The sequence below is a fragment of the Sus scrofa genome, chromosome 5, assembly GCF_054392235.1.
Source record: "Sus scrofa isolate SSC_HxYL_T2T_F1_AM1 chromosome 5, Sscrofa_HxYL_maternal_Yorkshire_Landrace_v2.0, whole genome shotgun sequence".
Lineage (NCBI taxonomy): Eukaryota > Metazoa > Chordata > Mammalia > Artiodactyla > Suidae > Sus > Sus scrofa.
The window spans coordinates 61,490,031-61,505,940 of record NC_139387.1 but is presented as its reverse complement, the minus strand read 5'-3'; the positions used below and the strand labels follow the sequence as shown (position 1 = coordinate 61,505,940).

The following is a 15,910-nucleotide window of genomic DNA, read 5'->3' as shown; positions in this document are numbered from 1 at the left end:
TAAATACTCTTACAACTTAACAACAAAACAATAAATACCGCAGTTTTTAAATGGTCAGAGGATCTGATAGTTCCCCAAAGAAAATGTGCAAATGTCCAATATGCACATGAAAAGATACTCAACATCAACTACTAGGGAAATATAACCAAAAACTATAATGAGATATCACTTAACACTAACTATAATGACTATGATCAAAAAAGCAAGGATATGAAGAAATTAGAAATCTCATATATTGGTGATGGGAATGTAAAGTGGGGCAACCACCAGGGAAAATAATTTGTCAGTTTGTTAAATGTTAAACATCAAATTAGCATTTGATCCGTTCTTAAGTGTGTATTCAAGATAAAAGAAAAATAGATCCACTCAAAAACTCATACATGAATTTTCAAACCAGCATTATTTATAATAGCCCCAAATTAGAAACAACCCAAATTTGCCATGAATGAATGAATAAATAGATAAAATATGGTCTATCCATACAATGTAGTAGTGTTCAATAATAAGAAAGAATAAATATTAACATATGTTACAACATGAATGAACCTTGAAAACATGCTAAGCAAGAGAAGGACCACATGTTTTATGAATGTCCAGAATAGACAAATGACAGAGACAGAAAGTGGGTTAGCGATCACCCAGGGCTAGAGGAGGTTGGGGGGAAATAGGGAGTAACTGCCATTGGATATGAAGTTTCTTTTTGTGGTTATGGCTCCACAATTCTGGGAACATGCTAAAACCATGAAATTGTACACTGTGAGTGAATTGTATGGAATTTGAATTATATCTCTATAAAGCTATTAAAAATTTAAAAGAATAATTGTACTTGTAAAAACTTTGACTCTGTGTTGCTAAAGCATAATTTTTTATAGTACAACTTTATAAAGTTTCTAAAGCATTAACTTTTTTGGTAATTTATTATTTTTTTATTAAGATGTACCTTGGTCTATTTTAAAGACATTTAAATGTGTTAATTAGTATTTTTAGAAAGTTCATGGAATATTTCTTACAAATGGAACTGCTTTGTTTTCTTGCTTATAAAACAAGAGGATTGATTTGCTAGAGGATTTCAATATTCTCTGATTCCTGATAGTAAGCATAATTCTGCTTATAGGAACCTTCTCTACCTAAACAGATGCTGAACATCTATTTGAATCACTTAATATTTTAAGTATAAAGATCAGATTTTTACTTATCTCCCCTTAATGCTGTCTCATTTTATTATCTACAATAACCCTACAAGGAAAATACTAGTATTATTCCAATTTTACCTCTGGGGAAGCTGAAGCTTACAGGGATTTGGTTACCCAAGTACATTAGTAAGTTAAGGAGCTAGAGTCAAATCCAGAGATTTGGAGCTCTCAATCTTTGCCATTATGACTTGCAGCCTTCCTAGATAAATACATACTATTTGTTTTACACTAAATAGGTAAGTAAAACCATCCTAAAATAGTTTGATTATAGTAAATAGTAACTGTAGTACTTAACCTTCTTATGCTTGGATGTTTCTATTTAATTAAGAAATTTCTTTTTTTCTGAATAATCAGATTTTTAAAGATCTTAGGAACTGATTTCAAAGCAGAGTGCTGTTTATCAAGCATCATTCAGGGAACTTAATAGAAACTTGATTTATTTGCACATTGAACAGTTCTTTATCACGCATCAAAGAAGGTCACTGAAAAGGTTGGAATATTTCCATTGTACTTATCCTCTGACTCCCACTCTCAGTTTAACTGAACTATTAAGCTTGAGGACAAGCTGTTTCCAGAAATGAACCTTTCAACTTCTCTAAATTCAAAAGCTGACTATTCTGAGAACAAACAGTATGTGCTTGTTACGTGAGTTGTCAGAGTGACTTCTTCAGGGATCTATATTTTTCTTTTTTGTATAGTGAGTTTTTCAGTGGCTTAACCTCCTGAGAACTGGTGTGCTCCATTTCTAGCTTGGATAATTTTTAATATTGATGATTACTTAATCCTACTTGAAGGTTCACCACCTCCTTTTGGCTTATTTTTAGCAAGAGATATGTTGAGATAAGATTTAGCTAGTGTGGGCCATAGGGTGTTAATATTTCCAGGACAGAGAACACAGTTAGCAGTGTGTTCTCTGGGTATTGATACTTCCATTAGAGAAGGCAGTGCTGTCAGAATACCAGAGACTAAGGGCTAAGGTCTCTAGTTCTTGGCAGGTGGTTGCTAGTTTCTTAAACCCTGATGCACAGGTACAACTATTCAACTGTTAATAACAAGCAGAAATTACCCAAGGATTAAAAGGCAGATCAAGGAACGTATTCATTTAAAAATAGCAGCTCTGAATTGGCATCAGAGAATTACATCAGAAGCTTAAATAAAAATTTGACAAGGTACCAGAACTTGCCATCCCACATAATGTAAAATTATTGTTTTGCGGGAAGAAGAGCAATACTTAATAGGCTGTGCCTTAGCTTTCAAAATCAGTTTCCTTGTAAAACATGCTTCACAAAAATGTTTGCACCAAACCACAGATTCTTTATAGTAGAGATTAATTTATGATAAAGCCATTCTTAACTAGCATCGTAAATATGCAGCATAGGATGTGGAAAAGGAAGACAGTTATAATTTCCACATTTGACTAAATAATCAAGTGATGAATAATGGTATATCCTTTCTGTTTATTTACTGAGCAAAAATATGTGTACCTGGAAATTGACATGCAATGAATCAAAAAAACAAAAGCGATAGTGACTGTCAGTTTAGAAGAAAAGACTCACACTGAAGATCACCACACAATATACTCTATGCTATAATCAAAGTAGTAAGTATTGTATGCTCCCAAGGAAGAGAGAGGCAAATTCCTTCAGAGAAAATAATAAAAGCTTCACAAAGGAATTGAATTCTGACTTTAAACATTCTCAGGAATTTCCTAAGTGGAGAAGAGAAGAAACGGCATTCATGGAAGAAAGACTAGCAGAGGAACAATTATGGAGGTTCAGAGAATAATTAGTAATTTATTAATATAATATTAGGGAATTGTACTGGAAGACAAGGTTGAAAAGGTAGGTTCAGTTTACATTGAGGCCACATGAGTCAGGTGGTTACTGTGAACTGACTTTACTGCAGCCCATGGAAGAATGGGAGTCATACAATCAAAGCTATTTAATACAAGGATAATTATGGAATCAATATAAAGGATAGACTTTAAAAAGAATAGAAGAAGAGCAAGGATATTAGGTAGATGTTAAATATTAGATAGATATCAGGTATTGAAATAGTCTACTTGAAAAATGGTCTGGGCCTGATCTAAGCATCTGTAGAAATTTTCAGAGAAGATTTGGGAAGCATTTCAGAGGAAAGTGAAAAAGGAACAGGATATAAGGAAGACGTTGAACTTTCTGATTTGGGTAAATGATAGATAATTACATCATTAACCAGACAAGATTACCAGAAGAAAGCAAATTTGGGTCATAAAGTTGGATGCCATACTTCAAGTTCCTGAGGAAGGAATGGAGGGAAATAATTGTGGCTCTTGGAATAAAATTGATAGTAAAGGCAAGAAAATCACTAAAGTTGGAGGGAGAGAAAGATTTTGGAGTTCAAAAGTTTGTTTAAATAAAAGAGATTAAGGCATGATTACAAACTGAGAGGAAGGATGCAAGAAGCAATTTAAGAAAACAAGGATGGGTGAAGTGAAAAATGAAATGGTACCAACAGCCTGGATCAAAAATGCAAATGGGAATTTATCCAAGGAAAGAGAGTAATTTGTTCCTCTTAGGTGGGAGAAGAAAAAATATGAATATAATTAGAGATAAGTATGTCTATAAAAGAGAAAAATGTGAAAATTTCAGTATTCTCCATGAAGGGAACGTCAAGGTGATATACTAAAAGTGAACATAGAATTGCATAAACCCAAAGATATGTTTCTTGCCTTTGTGTATTTTTAAAGAGTTTCTGGAGTTGCTTACACATTTCACGGTTGACAACATAAGCTTTGAAATCAAACATATCTGTCTCTGCCACTTATTACTTGAATGACTTTAGACAAGTTTCCTTATCTATAAAACAGCAGTAAATAGCACCATATACTTTATAGGATAAAATACTTATGAGAGTTTTCAGTAAATGCTACCAATCATTCTTTTCATTGCCATCCTCTTCATCATAACTATATTTTTAAGAAGTAAGAGTTTTCATATTTTTTCACTGCCCTGTTATAAATAGCAATAAAATCATGGGAGTGATTTCATGTCTAATAAACTTAAATAAGCTTAAATTCACTTGTCAAAATGTATATGATAGAAGAGTTATCAACTAGTAAATATTTGGCAATTGAATAGTGACTTATAGCTTACTAAGTACTTTCACAATGTGTGATTTGACCTACAAAACAATCTCTTTAATATTTCTAGCAACATCTACAAATTCCCCCATTTTACTTTTCTCCTTTTTACAGATGAAGAAATTGAAGCCCAATTTGTCTATTCATTCACTTAATAGGTACTTATTGATGGCCTATTCATGCTATGCACTTCATTAGGTCCTGAAGCTAGAATATTAAGCAAAAAGAAACATAATCTTACTTTTATGGAGTTTCAGTTTATTGGAGGTGGGGAGAAAGAGACCATTACCAAATTATAAATTGAAACAGGTATTATAACAGCTCTAAGGAAAAAAGCACACGGTTCTATGATGGCATATAATAAAGGATTCAAACCTTTTCTCCAGAGTGTGGCAAGTCTTCCTTAAGGAAATTATTTTTGAATTCAGATCAGAGATGAGTGGGAATAAATTGGTGAAAGGAGAGAGTAAGAGTTTCCTGGGAAGAGGGAATTATGAAATGCAGAAACTGCTTTTAAGACACTGGAAGAGAGCCAGCATGCCAGGGTCCAAGGAAGGAGTGTGTGATATAAGATGAAAGATATGTTCAGATGGAACTGGAAGGCCATGTTAAAGATGTCTCAACAGAACCATGTTAAGCAACTTGGACTTTATTCTAATAGCAACCAGAAGGCATAAATGAGTTTAAGTGAGAGAATACTTTGACTTGCAACTTTCAAAAATCATGCTAGGAGTTCTCTTGTGGCCTAGCAGGTTAAGGATGTCACTGCAGTGGCTTGGGTCACTACTGTGGTGTGGGTTCCATCCCTGGCTCAGGAACTTCTGTATGCTGTGGGTGTGGCCAAAAAAAAATTCAGAAAAAAAAAAGGTCATTCTGGTTTCTGAATATAGCATGAGTTTGATGAGGGAGGCAAAAGTAGATGAGAGAAGATGACTTAGGAAGTTATGGATATGGTCCAGATGTCTGAGGATGGCAAGTCAACCTGGGAAGGTGGTAGTGATGACATAAGTAAATGAACAGAATCAGAATGTCTAGGAGTAAAAATGACAGGATTGAATGGGGATGGGCAGTGAAAAAGAAGGGTGTCAAAGATTACTTCTAGCTTTCTGTTTTATATCGGTAGATAATAGAAGAATTCCCATAGATGGGGCACACAGAGTGGCAAATAGATTATAAAAGAACAAGAACCCTGCAGTTCAGGCTTTTGTATGCTGGCTTTGAGGTGTACTTAAGTGCCTGATGGTGGTACAAGAAAGCTATCTAAGTGAGAGGTCCCAATCTGGAAATCACCCTGAGGAGGATGGGAATTAAGTAAAGGGTATAGATAAATTGGTTTAGAGACAGAGCACAGAAGGTAAAAGAAGGTCCTTCATATTTAGATTCAAAATCCTTATTCTTTCTTTTTTTAAGTGCTTTTTATTTTTATCTTTTTAATTACACAGTGAATTTTATTACATTTGTAGTTATGCAATGATCATCACAACCCAATTTTATAGCATTTCCATCCCAAACCCCAAGCCCATCCCCCCACCCCCCAAACCATCTCCTTTGGAAACCAAAAGTTTTTCAAAGTCTGTGAGTCAGTGTCTATTCTGCAAAGAAGTTCATTGTGTCCTTTTTTTAGATTCCACATGCAATTGATAGCATCGATATTGGTGTCTCACTGTCTGACTGACTTCACTTAGCATGATAATTTCTAGGTCCATCCAGGTTGCTGCAAATCCCATTATTTCTTTCCTTTTAATGGCTTAGTAATATTCCATTGTGTACATGTACCACATCTTCTTTAACTACTCCTCTGTCAATGGACATTTAGGTTGTTTCCATGTCTTGGCTCTTGTATATAGTGCTGCAAGAGTATATACTCTTGTATATAGAACATTGGAGTACATGTATCTTTCTGAGTCATAGTTTTCTCTGGATAGATGCCCAGGAGTGGGATTGCTGGATCAAATGGTAATGCTATTGTTAGTTTTCTGAGGAATCTCCATACTATTTTCCACAGTGGTTGCACCAATTTACATTTCCACCAGGAGTATAATAGGTTCCCTTTGCTCCACACCCTCTCCAGCATTTATTGTTTGTAGACTTTTTGATGATGGCCATTCTGCCTGGTGTAGAGGTTTTGATTTGAATTTCTCTAATAATGAGTGATATTGAACATCTTTTCATGTGTTTTTTGGCTAGCTGTATATCTTCTTTGGAGAGTTGTCTGTTTAGATGTGCCCATTTTTTGATGAGGTTGTTTTTTTTTTTGGTATTCAGCTGCAGGAGGTGTTTATAAAAGGTAAAAGAAGGACCTTCATATTTAGATTCAAAATCCCTTATTCTTTCTTATCATCATACTGTTTTTCTCATAACATTTAATGCATCCAAACACAAAATTTCTCCATTGTGTAATCTCTATAGTGTCTTTCTAAGCCTGTCCATAAATAAAATCAAAGTATAATCATAAAAAGGAACAAAATCAATAAATATTCCTTAATTATAAATAATATTAATTAATTAATACTATGTCTCTATAGTTTATTCCCAATGTCTATGTATTGGTCCTTAGACTATCTATCAGGAAATATCTGAACAATTCCTATATTTTCTTGGGCCTATGACTCATTCTTATTCCTTCTAATTCATGATGGGATCCATGCCCTGTCCAATTGACAAATTGCTCTGACCACTCTTATATGTCTCTATTATTGATCCATTTAGAATGAACTAAAATAAAAATACACCCAAGTTAGTTTTGTACACTATATATAAGCATATATACGTCAAAAGATAAAGTAACTTTGCTGGAAGTACTGGCTGAGTATTCCAGATATTTGAATTCTAGTTTCAGTGTCACCAACAAATGGCCTTAGGAAAATAGCTCAAACTCTCAGTTTGTTTCTTCATCTGTATAACTAGGAGATTGAACAAGGTCTCCAAATTTCCTTGAATTCTAATATTCAGTAATCATATGAAAATCCTTGAAAGACCATGAATTATTCACTAGATAGAGGTTGACAATTATCTTAAAGAAGCCTTACTCACCACTTTTCCTAGAAAAAAATTTCTTCTGTCACATCTGATTGGTTTTAGTGCTAGAAACATAGCATAGATATTCATATTGACATTTTTCTTCCAAGATGATGCTGAGTGTGTCATCAGATTCAAAACCTATTGGAAAAAACAGTTCTGTACTTCCGATGGTTTTCTAATTCTAACCTGACATTGGGGCTTTTAACTGTGAATAGCCTCATGGCATTCTGCATGAATTCATACTGTGTCTTCTGAAGTTTGACATTTATGTTACACTTAAATTTGATCTCAGATTTCTTTGCTGTTCAGTTTACTCCAAGTTGCTTTTTTTAAAGGTTGACATTTGTTACATTGCATTTGGCTTTCACCCATCACTTCAAAAATTCTTTGAGTAAGATATTGACCCTATATCAGTTTTCAAACTAAAAAAAAAAAAAAAAAAAAAAAAGAGAAAAACTGATTTGGGAAGAAAGTAGAAAAGGAGTAGAAATGACAAAATAACAAGTCAAATGAATAAAGTAGAAAGATGAATTTTTCTGTTGAAATTTCACTTTACAACTCCACTGGTCCTGTTGAAGTTTGTCTGAATCTTTTGTGATACTCCTCAAGCCCTCTGAGGCAAGTAGAATTGTATGTTGGAGGGAAAAGAGGAGGAATGACAGTTCCCAAGTCTGAATGTTGTCAGATGACTTCAAAACCAATATTTCAATCAGGGAAGACATAGGTCGATGTTGCTGCTGCCTTAGAGCACAGACGCTGACCCCTTGACTTATGGCCGCACTGCAACAACACATGCCAAAACTATGTTGTACATCAGAAGTTTTCAAAGTGAGGTCTACAATCCTCAAGATGTTTACAGTGATGTCACAAGGTTGAAATTATTTCCAAAATAATTCTAAAGTGTCATTTTCTTGGTCACACTCATTCACTACTGAGTGTAGAGTGAAGTTTTCCAGAGACTACATGACATGCATTATTGCAATAGTCAATGCAAAAGCATATAGGAGAATTCAGTTGTGTTCTATTAAGCTGTACATTAAAGACAAAAATGTTAAACAAAAGCATTCTTCTCATTCTTTAGTGTCTTTTTGAAAATACCAGCTATATTTTGTAGAAACATATTGTTCATGGTTAACATGTAATGTCATTTAAAATGAATTGATAAATATTTCTTAAATATCCTGTTTTTATTACTGATTGGTAATTATTGATAGAACAAAAAAGCTTTGAACTCTTCCTTAATTTTTAAAAGTGTAAAAGTGTCCTGAAAAAAAAAGCAAAAATAGAGAACTTTGATTGTAGAGAACTAACTAACCACTGGTCAGTTTCTGCTTCTACTTTGAGCCAAAGAATTGCCTAAATGCTTGATACTCTTCCTTTCCTGCCCATGTAAAGACTATAGGTCCAACCTAATTCTCAGCTTGCTTTAAACTTTGTGTTTACCCTATATTTGTGTCCAAATATAGAGTTGATATTTCACTGAAGTTTCTTCTAAAAATGTTTATCTTGGGAGTTACTGTCATGGCTCAGCAGAAACGAATCTGACTAGCATCCATGAGGATGAGAATTCAGTCCCTCACCTCACTCGGTGGGTTAAGATCCGGTATTGCTGTGAGCTCTGGTGTAGGCCAGTGGCTACAGCTCAAGCCTGGAAACCTCCATATGCTGCAAGTGTGACACAGAAAAAAAAAAAAAAAAGTGTTTATCTTGAATTTGCTTTAATTTTACTTAATTTTTTCACATTTTGAGGTTTTTAGCTACATGTCTTAAATTCCTTTTATCGACTTTTACAATAGTCTTCAAGGAGTATTTTTTCTTTGTGTCTGAATGTCCTCAATGGACAGTGTGCTATTTTTAGTTACTTCCTTAAAAATTACTGTACAGGGTTGTATTTATCTTAGCTGTAGTGTCATGTCCTTTTAGAAATCCCAGAGATGTGATTAGCTCAATTAAGAGGCAGCTAAACCCTGAATATATAGAATATAGAATCACAGTTTTATATGAGTTTCATGTAAAATTGAATAGTAAGTCAGTCTTGATGTTTTTGCTTTTGAGTATAATTGGTTTTGCTTCTCTATTCAGACATGCTTGGGAAACTAAATTAAATAGTGTAAAGTTTATTAAATGGACATTTTTAAATATATGAATAACCTTAAATAAGTGATTATTTCAAATAGACTGTTTTTCTTAGGACCGCACCTGTGGCATATGGAAGTTCCCAGGCTAGGGGTTGATTGGAGCTATAGACGCAGGCCTACACCACAGTCACAGAAATGCCAGCTCTTAGCTGCATCTGCAACCTACACTGCAGCTCACGGAAACGCCGGATCATTAGCCCACTAAGCAAGGCCAGGGATCAAACCTGCATCCTCATAGATATATGTCGGGTTCATTTCCACCAAGCCACAGTGGGAACTCCCACACAGACTCTTGTTACACTTAATTTTTAAAAAATTTGTAATAAATGGAAATTTGTTTCATCTTACATTATCTCTTCCTCAACAAGAAATGTAATTTTACTGACATTGTATCTTTTTAATACATCCAAATAGATAGATCTCCACTTACGTTATCTTTTTTCTGAATGATTATAAAGAAGCTTCTTATAAATAAATGAGGACCTAGTTGATATCAGCCTGATGAATCTTCTAAGGAGATTTTTGTTTATTTCCCAGACTCAAGGTGTTATGTCTCTGCCTACAGTAATCAATAATCTCAAGGTTAGCAGGCTCACTAGAGAGTGGCTCTGTTTTATTATTAGCAAATATTATATTTATTTTTCAAGCAAATCAGGTCATTGGAAAGTACAGTAACCCGGCTTGTGGAAAATTCAAAGTAGGTTGCAGTTCTTCTGATACATATGACATTTCAGAGTGTAAATATCACACCACAGTCAGAGAACTAACATGAGGAGCCCTCACCTCACATAGGAGCAAGTTACTGAGCATGAAATACCAACAACTATATCCCCAAAGAATGTTTACATAGTTTTGGACAACATCACAGGAAAGAAATGCCAGGATTTGTGGAACATATTTGTCCATTGATCTGTGGCTGAGTTCATGGCCCTGAAAAGGTATTAAGCATAAATTCTTCAGAGACAGAGATCCCAATTTGGGCCTATTATGTTAAAAGAATATTCTAAATCAACTGAAAAATATGAGGCTTGTTCTTTTACTCGACAATATGCGCTCTTAAAAGGGCATGTGGTTTGGATCTTTTTGCTAGTGGAAATAAATTTGCAGTTATTAACATATTTTCATAATTAGTTGAATGAGACTTGTTTTAAAAATTATTATTTGTTGAGTAACCAATAAAGCCTTCATATAGATGGTTTGAAAAACTTTAAAAACAAAGCATAGAAAAGAAAAATACAGTCATACATGACATTTTTATCCAGATAGTTAGTATTCATATCTTGATCCTTCCTTTCCCGTCTTTTTTGTTAAGCATATGAAAAAATACACACATTTTTCTAATTGGCATTATACTGCACAATTTTTTCACAATATGCTCATATTATTAAATACTATCAATATTTTTAATGACTGCATATATTTTACCGTATGGTCATGGTGCATTTAACTTAATTGCTTATTTTTAGATATTTATATTATTTCCAGTTTTGTTTGCATACTTAAACCCTCACACCTATTTGATTATTTTCTTAGAATAAATTCCCAAATTAGAATTGCTAGATTAAGGAATAAGCAAATTTTAAAGATTCTTTTTAAATACGTGTTGCTATATACTGCTAGCAATGTATGAAAGAGCCCATTTCCAGGAACTTCACCAGCACTGCCAGCATCTCTTTTAATGTGGCCAACTCTTCCTAAAATAGTCAAATTCAAGTTATATTTGGATTATGCTTTAATGTCGTTAGGCCTTAGTCACTTCCCAGGAAGTCATATGGTTCATTTCTTGGCAAATTCTCTTCCAATTTCTTTCTGAACTTCAAGCAACAGTAATGGATAAAAAGAGACATCTCTTTCTATGAAGTGCAAAAACGTTCTTCCTAGCATTCTCACATATTAATACAAATATATAATTTTCCTTTTGGACTGTACTATCCACATGTTACTAGTTTCTTTTTTTCTACTGTTCCCGAGGAGTCTGAAGAAATAAATGAATAAATAAATAAACCCTTCTTTACCATTGTCTTTAGATTTGTTTTTCTCTTACTCTTTTGACTGAGAGGGGAAAAAAAATCTGGAATTTGTACGTGGAGTTTGTGGAATTAAACCTATTGCTACCAATATAAATTATTTCAGAGCACAGGAAATAAGATGAGCTCCATAGTACGATTTTCCTCATTATTGTCATCATGATCAATGCATTTTTATGAATCACGCAACATGTATGGAGCATGGCACTAAATTCTAGGAATAAAGAAGATAGAACAAAACTTATCTTCATTTGATTTATTCACTAGTTGCGGAATGAGGACACATATGTAAAAAGATAAATCCTAAAACATACCCTAGCATATCCTAATTACCCAATGGAGCTAACCAATCCATGCCCTTGGAAGTTCAGAGAAGTGATTGCTAAATATTGGTGTGATGGCCTTCAAGGGAATTTGATCCACACTTTGAAGGACTAGACTTTAAGAAAAGAAGGGAGGCTGTTCCAATCAGAGATTACAGTGCTTACAAAGGTGAGAATAAACATAGCATTTTCACAATAAAAATATTAGGAGTTCCCATTGTGGCACTGGTGCAGCGGAAATGAATCCAACTAGGAACCATGGGGTTGCGGGTTTGATCCCTGGCCTCGCTCAGTGGGTTGAGGATTCTGTGTTGCTATGGCTGTGGTGTAGGCCAGCAGCTACAGCTCCAATTAGATCCCTAGCCTGGGAACCTTCATATGCTGTGGGTGCAGCCCTGAAAAAAAAAAGGCAAAAAAAATATATATATATACTAATGAGACAGAGCATTTTATTCAGTATTACAGTAGTAGAAAAATCTAGAATGTTCAACTAGGCTTGAGTATATGAATAATATGGGCCTGAAAGTTTCATTGGAAATAGAAAATAATTTAATGTTTTATGATAAATGAACTAACAAAATAATTTAGGAAATTTTATGAGGTATTACTATGAAAAATGCTGGAGTTCCAGTTGTGGCTCAGCAGGTTAAGAACCCAACTAGTATCTGTGAGAATGCGGGTTTGGTCCCTGGCCTCACTCAGTGGATTAAGGATCTGGGGTTGCTGTAAGCTGTGGTGTAGGTCACAGATGTGGCTATGATCCCCTGTTGCTGTGGCTGTGGCGTATGCTGGAGGCTGCAATTCTGGTTCGACTCCTAGCCTGGGAATTTCCATACGTCATGGGTGTGGCCCTAAAAAAAAAAAAAAAAAATCCTAATACTAGCATGAGATGATTATGGCCTATCCCAGATAGTTGCAGAAGAAATTGAAAGGAAGCACAGATGCTAGAGCCATTAGGATAGAAAAATCAGATCTTGGAAACTAATGAGATGTAAATATAAGAGACTGCCAGGAATTTCACAAACTTAGTTAACTGTGCCTGGACATGGATTCATAAATTAATGAGCTCACCTCAACCATTTGTATAGAATCCCAAAGAGAAAGACATGATGGCTCAGCAGGGGGCTAGAGAGTGGCTGGAACACCTTCACCAGTAAGTTGATGCTTGAACTTTGACTTCAAGGATGAATAGAATTTCACCAGATGGAAAGGGGAGTTTTTAATGAAGAGAGCAAGGAAGGAGAAAAATATTACCATTAAAATTTCAGACCTCCATTACTGGAGAAAAATGGTAACACAGACTGCAGGACAGAAGTCTGGTACTAGAGATGTTTTAGGTGGAAAGATAATTAATTCAGTTTAGATGTCTCTCAAATAAACATGTGAAGGGTGTCTGCCAATCTAATGATAGGGACACATCTGTGAACAAAATAGGCAGAAATTTTCTGCTTTCAAGGAGTTTACATTCTAGTGTTTGGAAATAAATACATAATTAGAGGTTCAGTGTTCCCCAAAGAGTTTTGTTGTGATGTTTGTTTTCTATTTTTCTTCTTTGTTGTCTTTCACATCAATAAGATAGACACACAAGAAAGCGTGGATGACTAGTATCTGGCCTAAATCATCACTTAGACAATGAAATGTACCAAAATAACTATTTCTTCTGAGACTTATTGTCCTCAAACTGACCTTCATGTCTACAAGCCACAGACAAATGGTTTAGTAATTGAGAGCAATAAATTAGAGTCAATCACATTTAGTTAGGAGAAAATAAAGTCTTAGTGTGCTAAAACAAGCTGACCTTCTTTCAGCTTTACATTTTTATTACATCCTTTCTACTCTCCATCTGTGCTTGATGTTATGCTAAGGTCTTCTGACCTTAGCAGTACTTCATGAGATGTGCCTGGACTACAGTTCTCACTAGGTCTCCTTGCTAGAATGTTTGTAAGGAGAAAATTATTGGAAAAGTTTGCAGGTCAGAAATAAGGGTTTTGAATGAGTAACCTTGGAAGTGAAATTCTTATTTCCATTAAAAATGCTCAGTTTAAATGAAGGGAAAATATGTAACCTGTTTAAGCCTTGCATTTCAAACTGCTATCAAGGACAGTTGAGAAATACTAAGCAATGCCATTTTTTCCTTTATGCTGTAGCTGCATAGTATCCATTTCACCCTTCAGTAACCTGACATGCTGAAAAGAGACTGAGCATTAAAGACTAAAGTTTTCTGACCTCCACAATATTGGGAGCCAGTCTTTAGAGCTCTCACCTCACTGGTTGAAAAGTGTTCCGTTAGTTCCCATACAAAAGGTTTTGGGGGTTTTGTTTATTCGCTTTGTTTTTACATGAATTACTGTTTTAAATTATGTGCATTGTTTTATTTTTTTTCTTTTCTTTTTTGGCCTCACCCACAGCATATGGAAGTTCCCAGGCCAGGGATTGAATCCAAGCTGAAGCTGTGACCTATGCCACAGCTACAACACCACCAGATCCTTAATTTACCATGACAGGCTGGGGATTGAACCCATGCCGCCAGAGACCTTGATGGATCCTTAACATACTGCACCACAGCAGGAACTCCTATGTGCATTAATTTTTTAGGACTTGTTTAAAACTAATTGCTCTTACCAATGCCCTTGTTATATCTATGAATCATGTCAAAGCAGTGTGGTGTCAAAGTTATCTTTGGCACTTCCCAGGAGCTCAGAGATAATTGAATCCATTTCTTCTGATGGAGCAAGATGATGGCAATCTGAGGAGCCCATCTGAGGATAAATTGTCCTTGGAGCACAGTTGTCCCTCAGTATCCTCAAAGGATTATTTCCAGGACTCCTGCAGTTACCAAAATGGGGATGCTCAAGTCCCGTAAATAAATTTGCATCATAGTACAATCCACCCTCTGTATCCACAGATGCCAAACCTGCCAATATGGAGGGTGAGTGTAGGGTTTCAAATACTAATTACCTTCATAAATTTATGAAGGTAACAAACTTTTAATGTGTCTAGTTGGTGCTAAATCTTACAATAGGCATGTGCAGTCCAAAAATGATTAAGGTACAGTTACCCTCAAGAACTTAGTCTAGTAAGATTTAGCAGTATTATATTATTTGTACTTATCTATTGTAATACACTCTAGATTTCTGGTTTTCATGATCATTTGGCAAAAACTCATTTAAATATATTACCTCTCATTTTTAGCCATATAAGCTATCAGGTCTCCAGCTGGTAATAATTTATCTAACAAATATATGGCTAAATAAGCAGATTTTTTATACTATTTTAGAAAATATTTTAGATATACTTTAAACTGCATTTTATAAGCAGGTAAGCTAGCAAGAATCTATCTTAAACCCACATTTCCAAGGTCTAGTCAAAAGAACTTTGTACTGCAGTCCACAGGAGAGTATAGAAGATGAAAAAATAACAATTTTTTAGTGCTAATGATTAACCTGATGGTGAAATTATTTTGTCTAATGCAATGGGGTGGAATTAATTCTCTATTTTCTTAATATTTTCATGCATTACTTTATACTATTAACAGCTTAATAGATGTATTTACTTTGTATTAGTTTTCCAGATCAAGAAATTCGTAAAGTGGCGGTTCAACAATTAGACAAACTCTTGAATGATGAACTACTGGAATATCTCCCACAGCTAGTTCAGGTAAGAACAGCAAAGTTGCCAAGGGATTCCAGGATTTTAACCAATAATTCTCTAAAACAGTTCACAGTGAATCAACAATCGACTACATAAAAGTGATAATTGCAACTTGGCTAGCCAAAGGGCTAAATTATAGCTCATATGTCAATATGGGTACTGCAGGCATTCACTAGTCGAAACTGGTAGTTACAAAAAAGATATAGAAATGCCAAAAGAAAAATTTTTTTTAAAAAAATGACTTCACTTATTAATTAGAACAGAGAAAAAGTAGAAATGCTTGAGATGAAAATATCTGTATTTGATTGCATGTAAAATAATAAATACTTAACCAAATAAATGTTATGTACAAAATAGTCATTTACTGGGCATCTGCTCATTATATTTTCCTTGCTTTTCCTCTATCCTAATATTAATTATAAATCTTATAAAAGTA

At 34.6% G+C, this 15,910-nt stretch overlaps 1 protein-coding gene across 15 annotated transcripts in view; it reads left to right on the top strand.

Annotated features, from left to right (window-relative positions):
* PIK3C2G (phosphatidylinositol-4-phosphate 3-kinase catalytic subunit type 2 gamma) overlaps positions 1–15,910 on the top strand; it is a 518,046-nt gene that overhangs the window by 294,084 nt on the left and 208,052 nt on the right. For all 15 annotated transcript variants that reach the window (XR_014803777.1, XR_014803780.1, XR_014803778.1 and 12 more), the window contains one exon: positions 15,387–15,480. Coding sequence is in view for 10 of the 15 variants with exons in the window: in XM_084956629.1 (XP_084812755.1) it covers positions 15,387–15,480 (94 nt within the window). In the remaining 5 variants the exon portion in view is untranslated. The remainder of the gene's footprint in view (positions 1–15,386; positions 15,481–15,910) is intronic.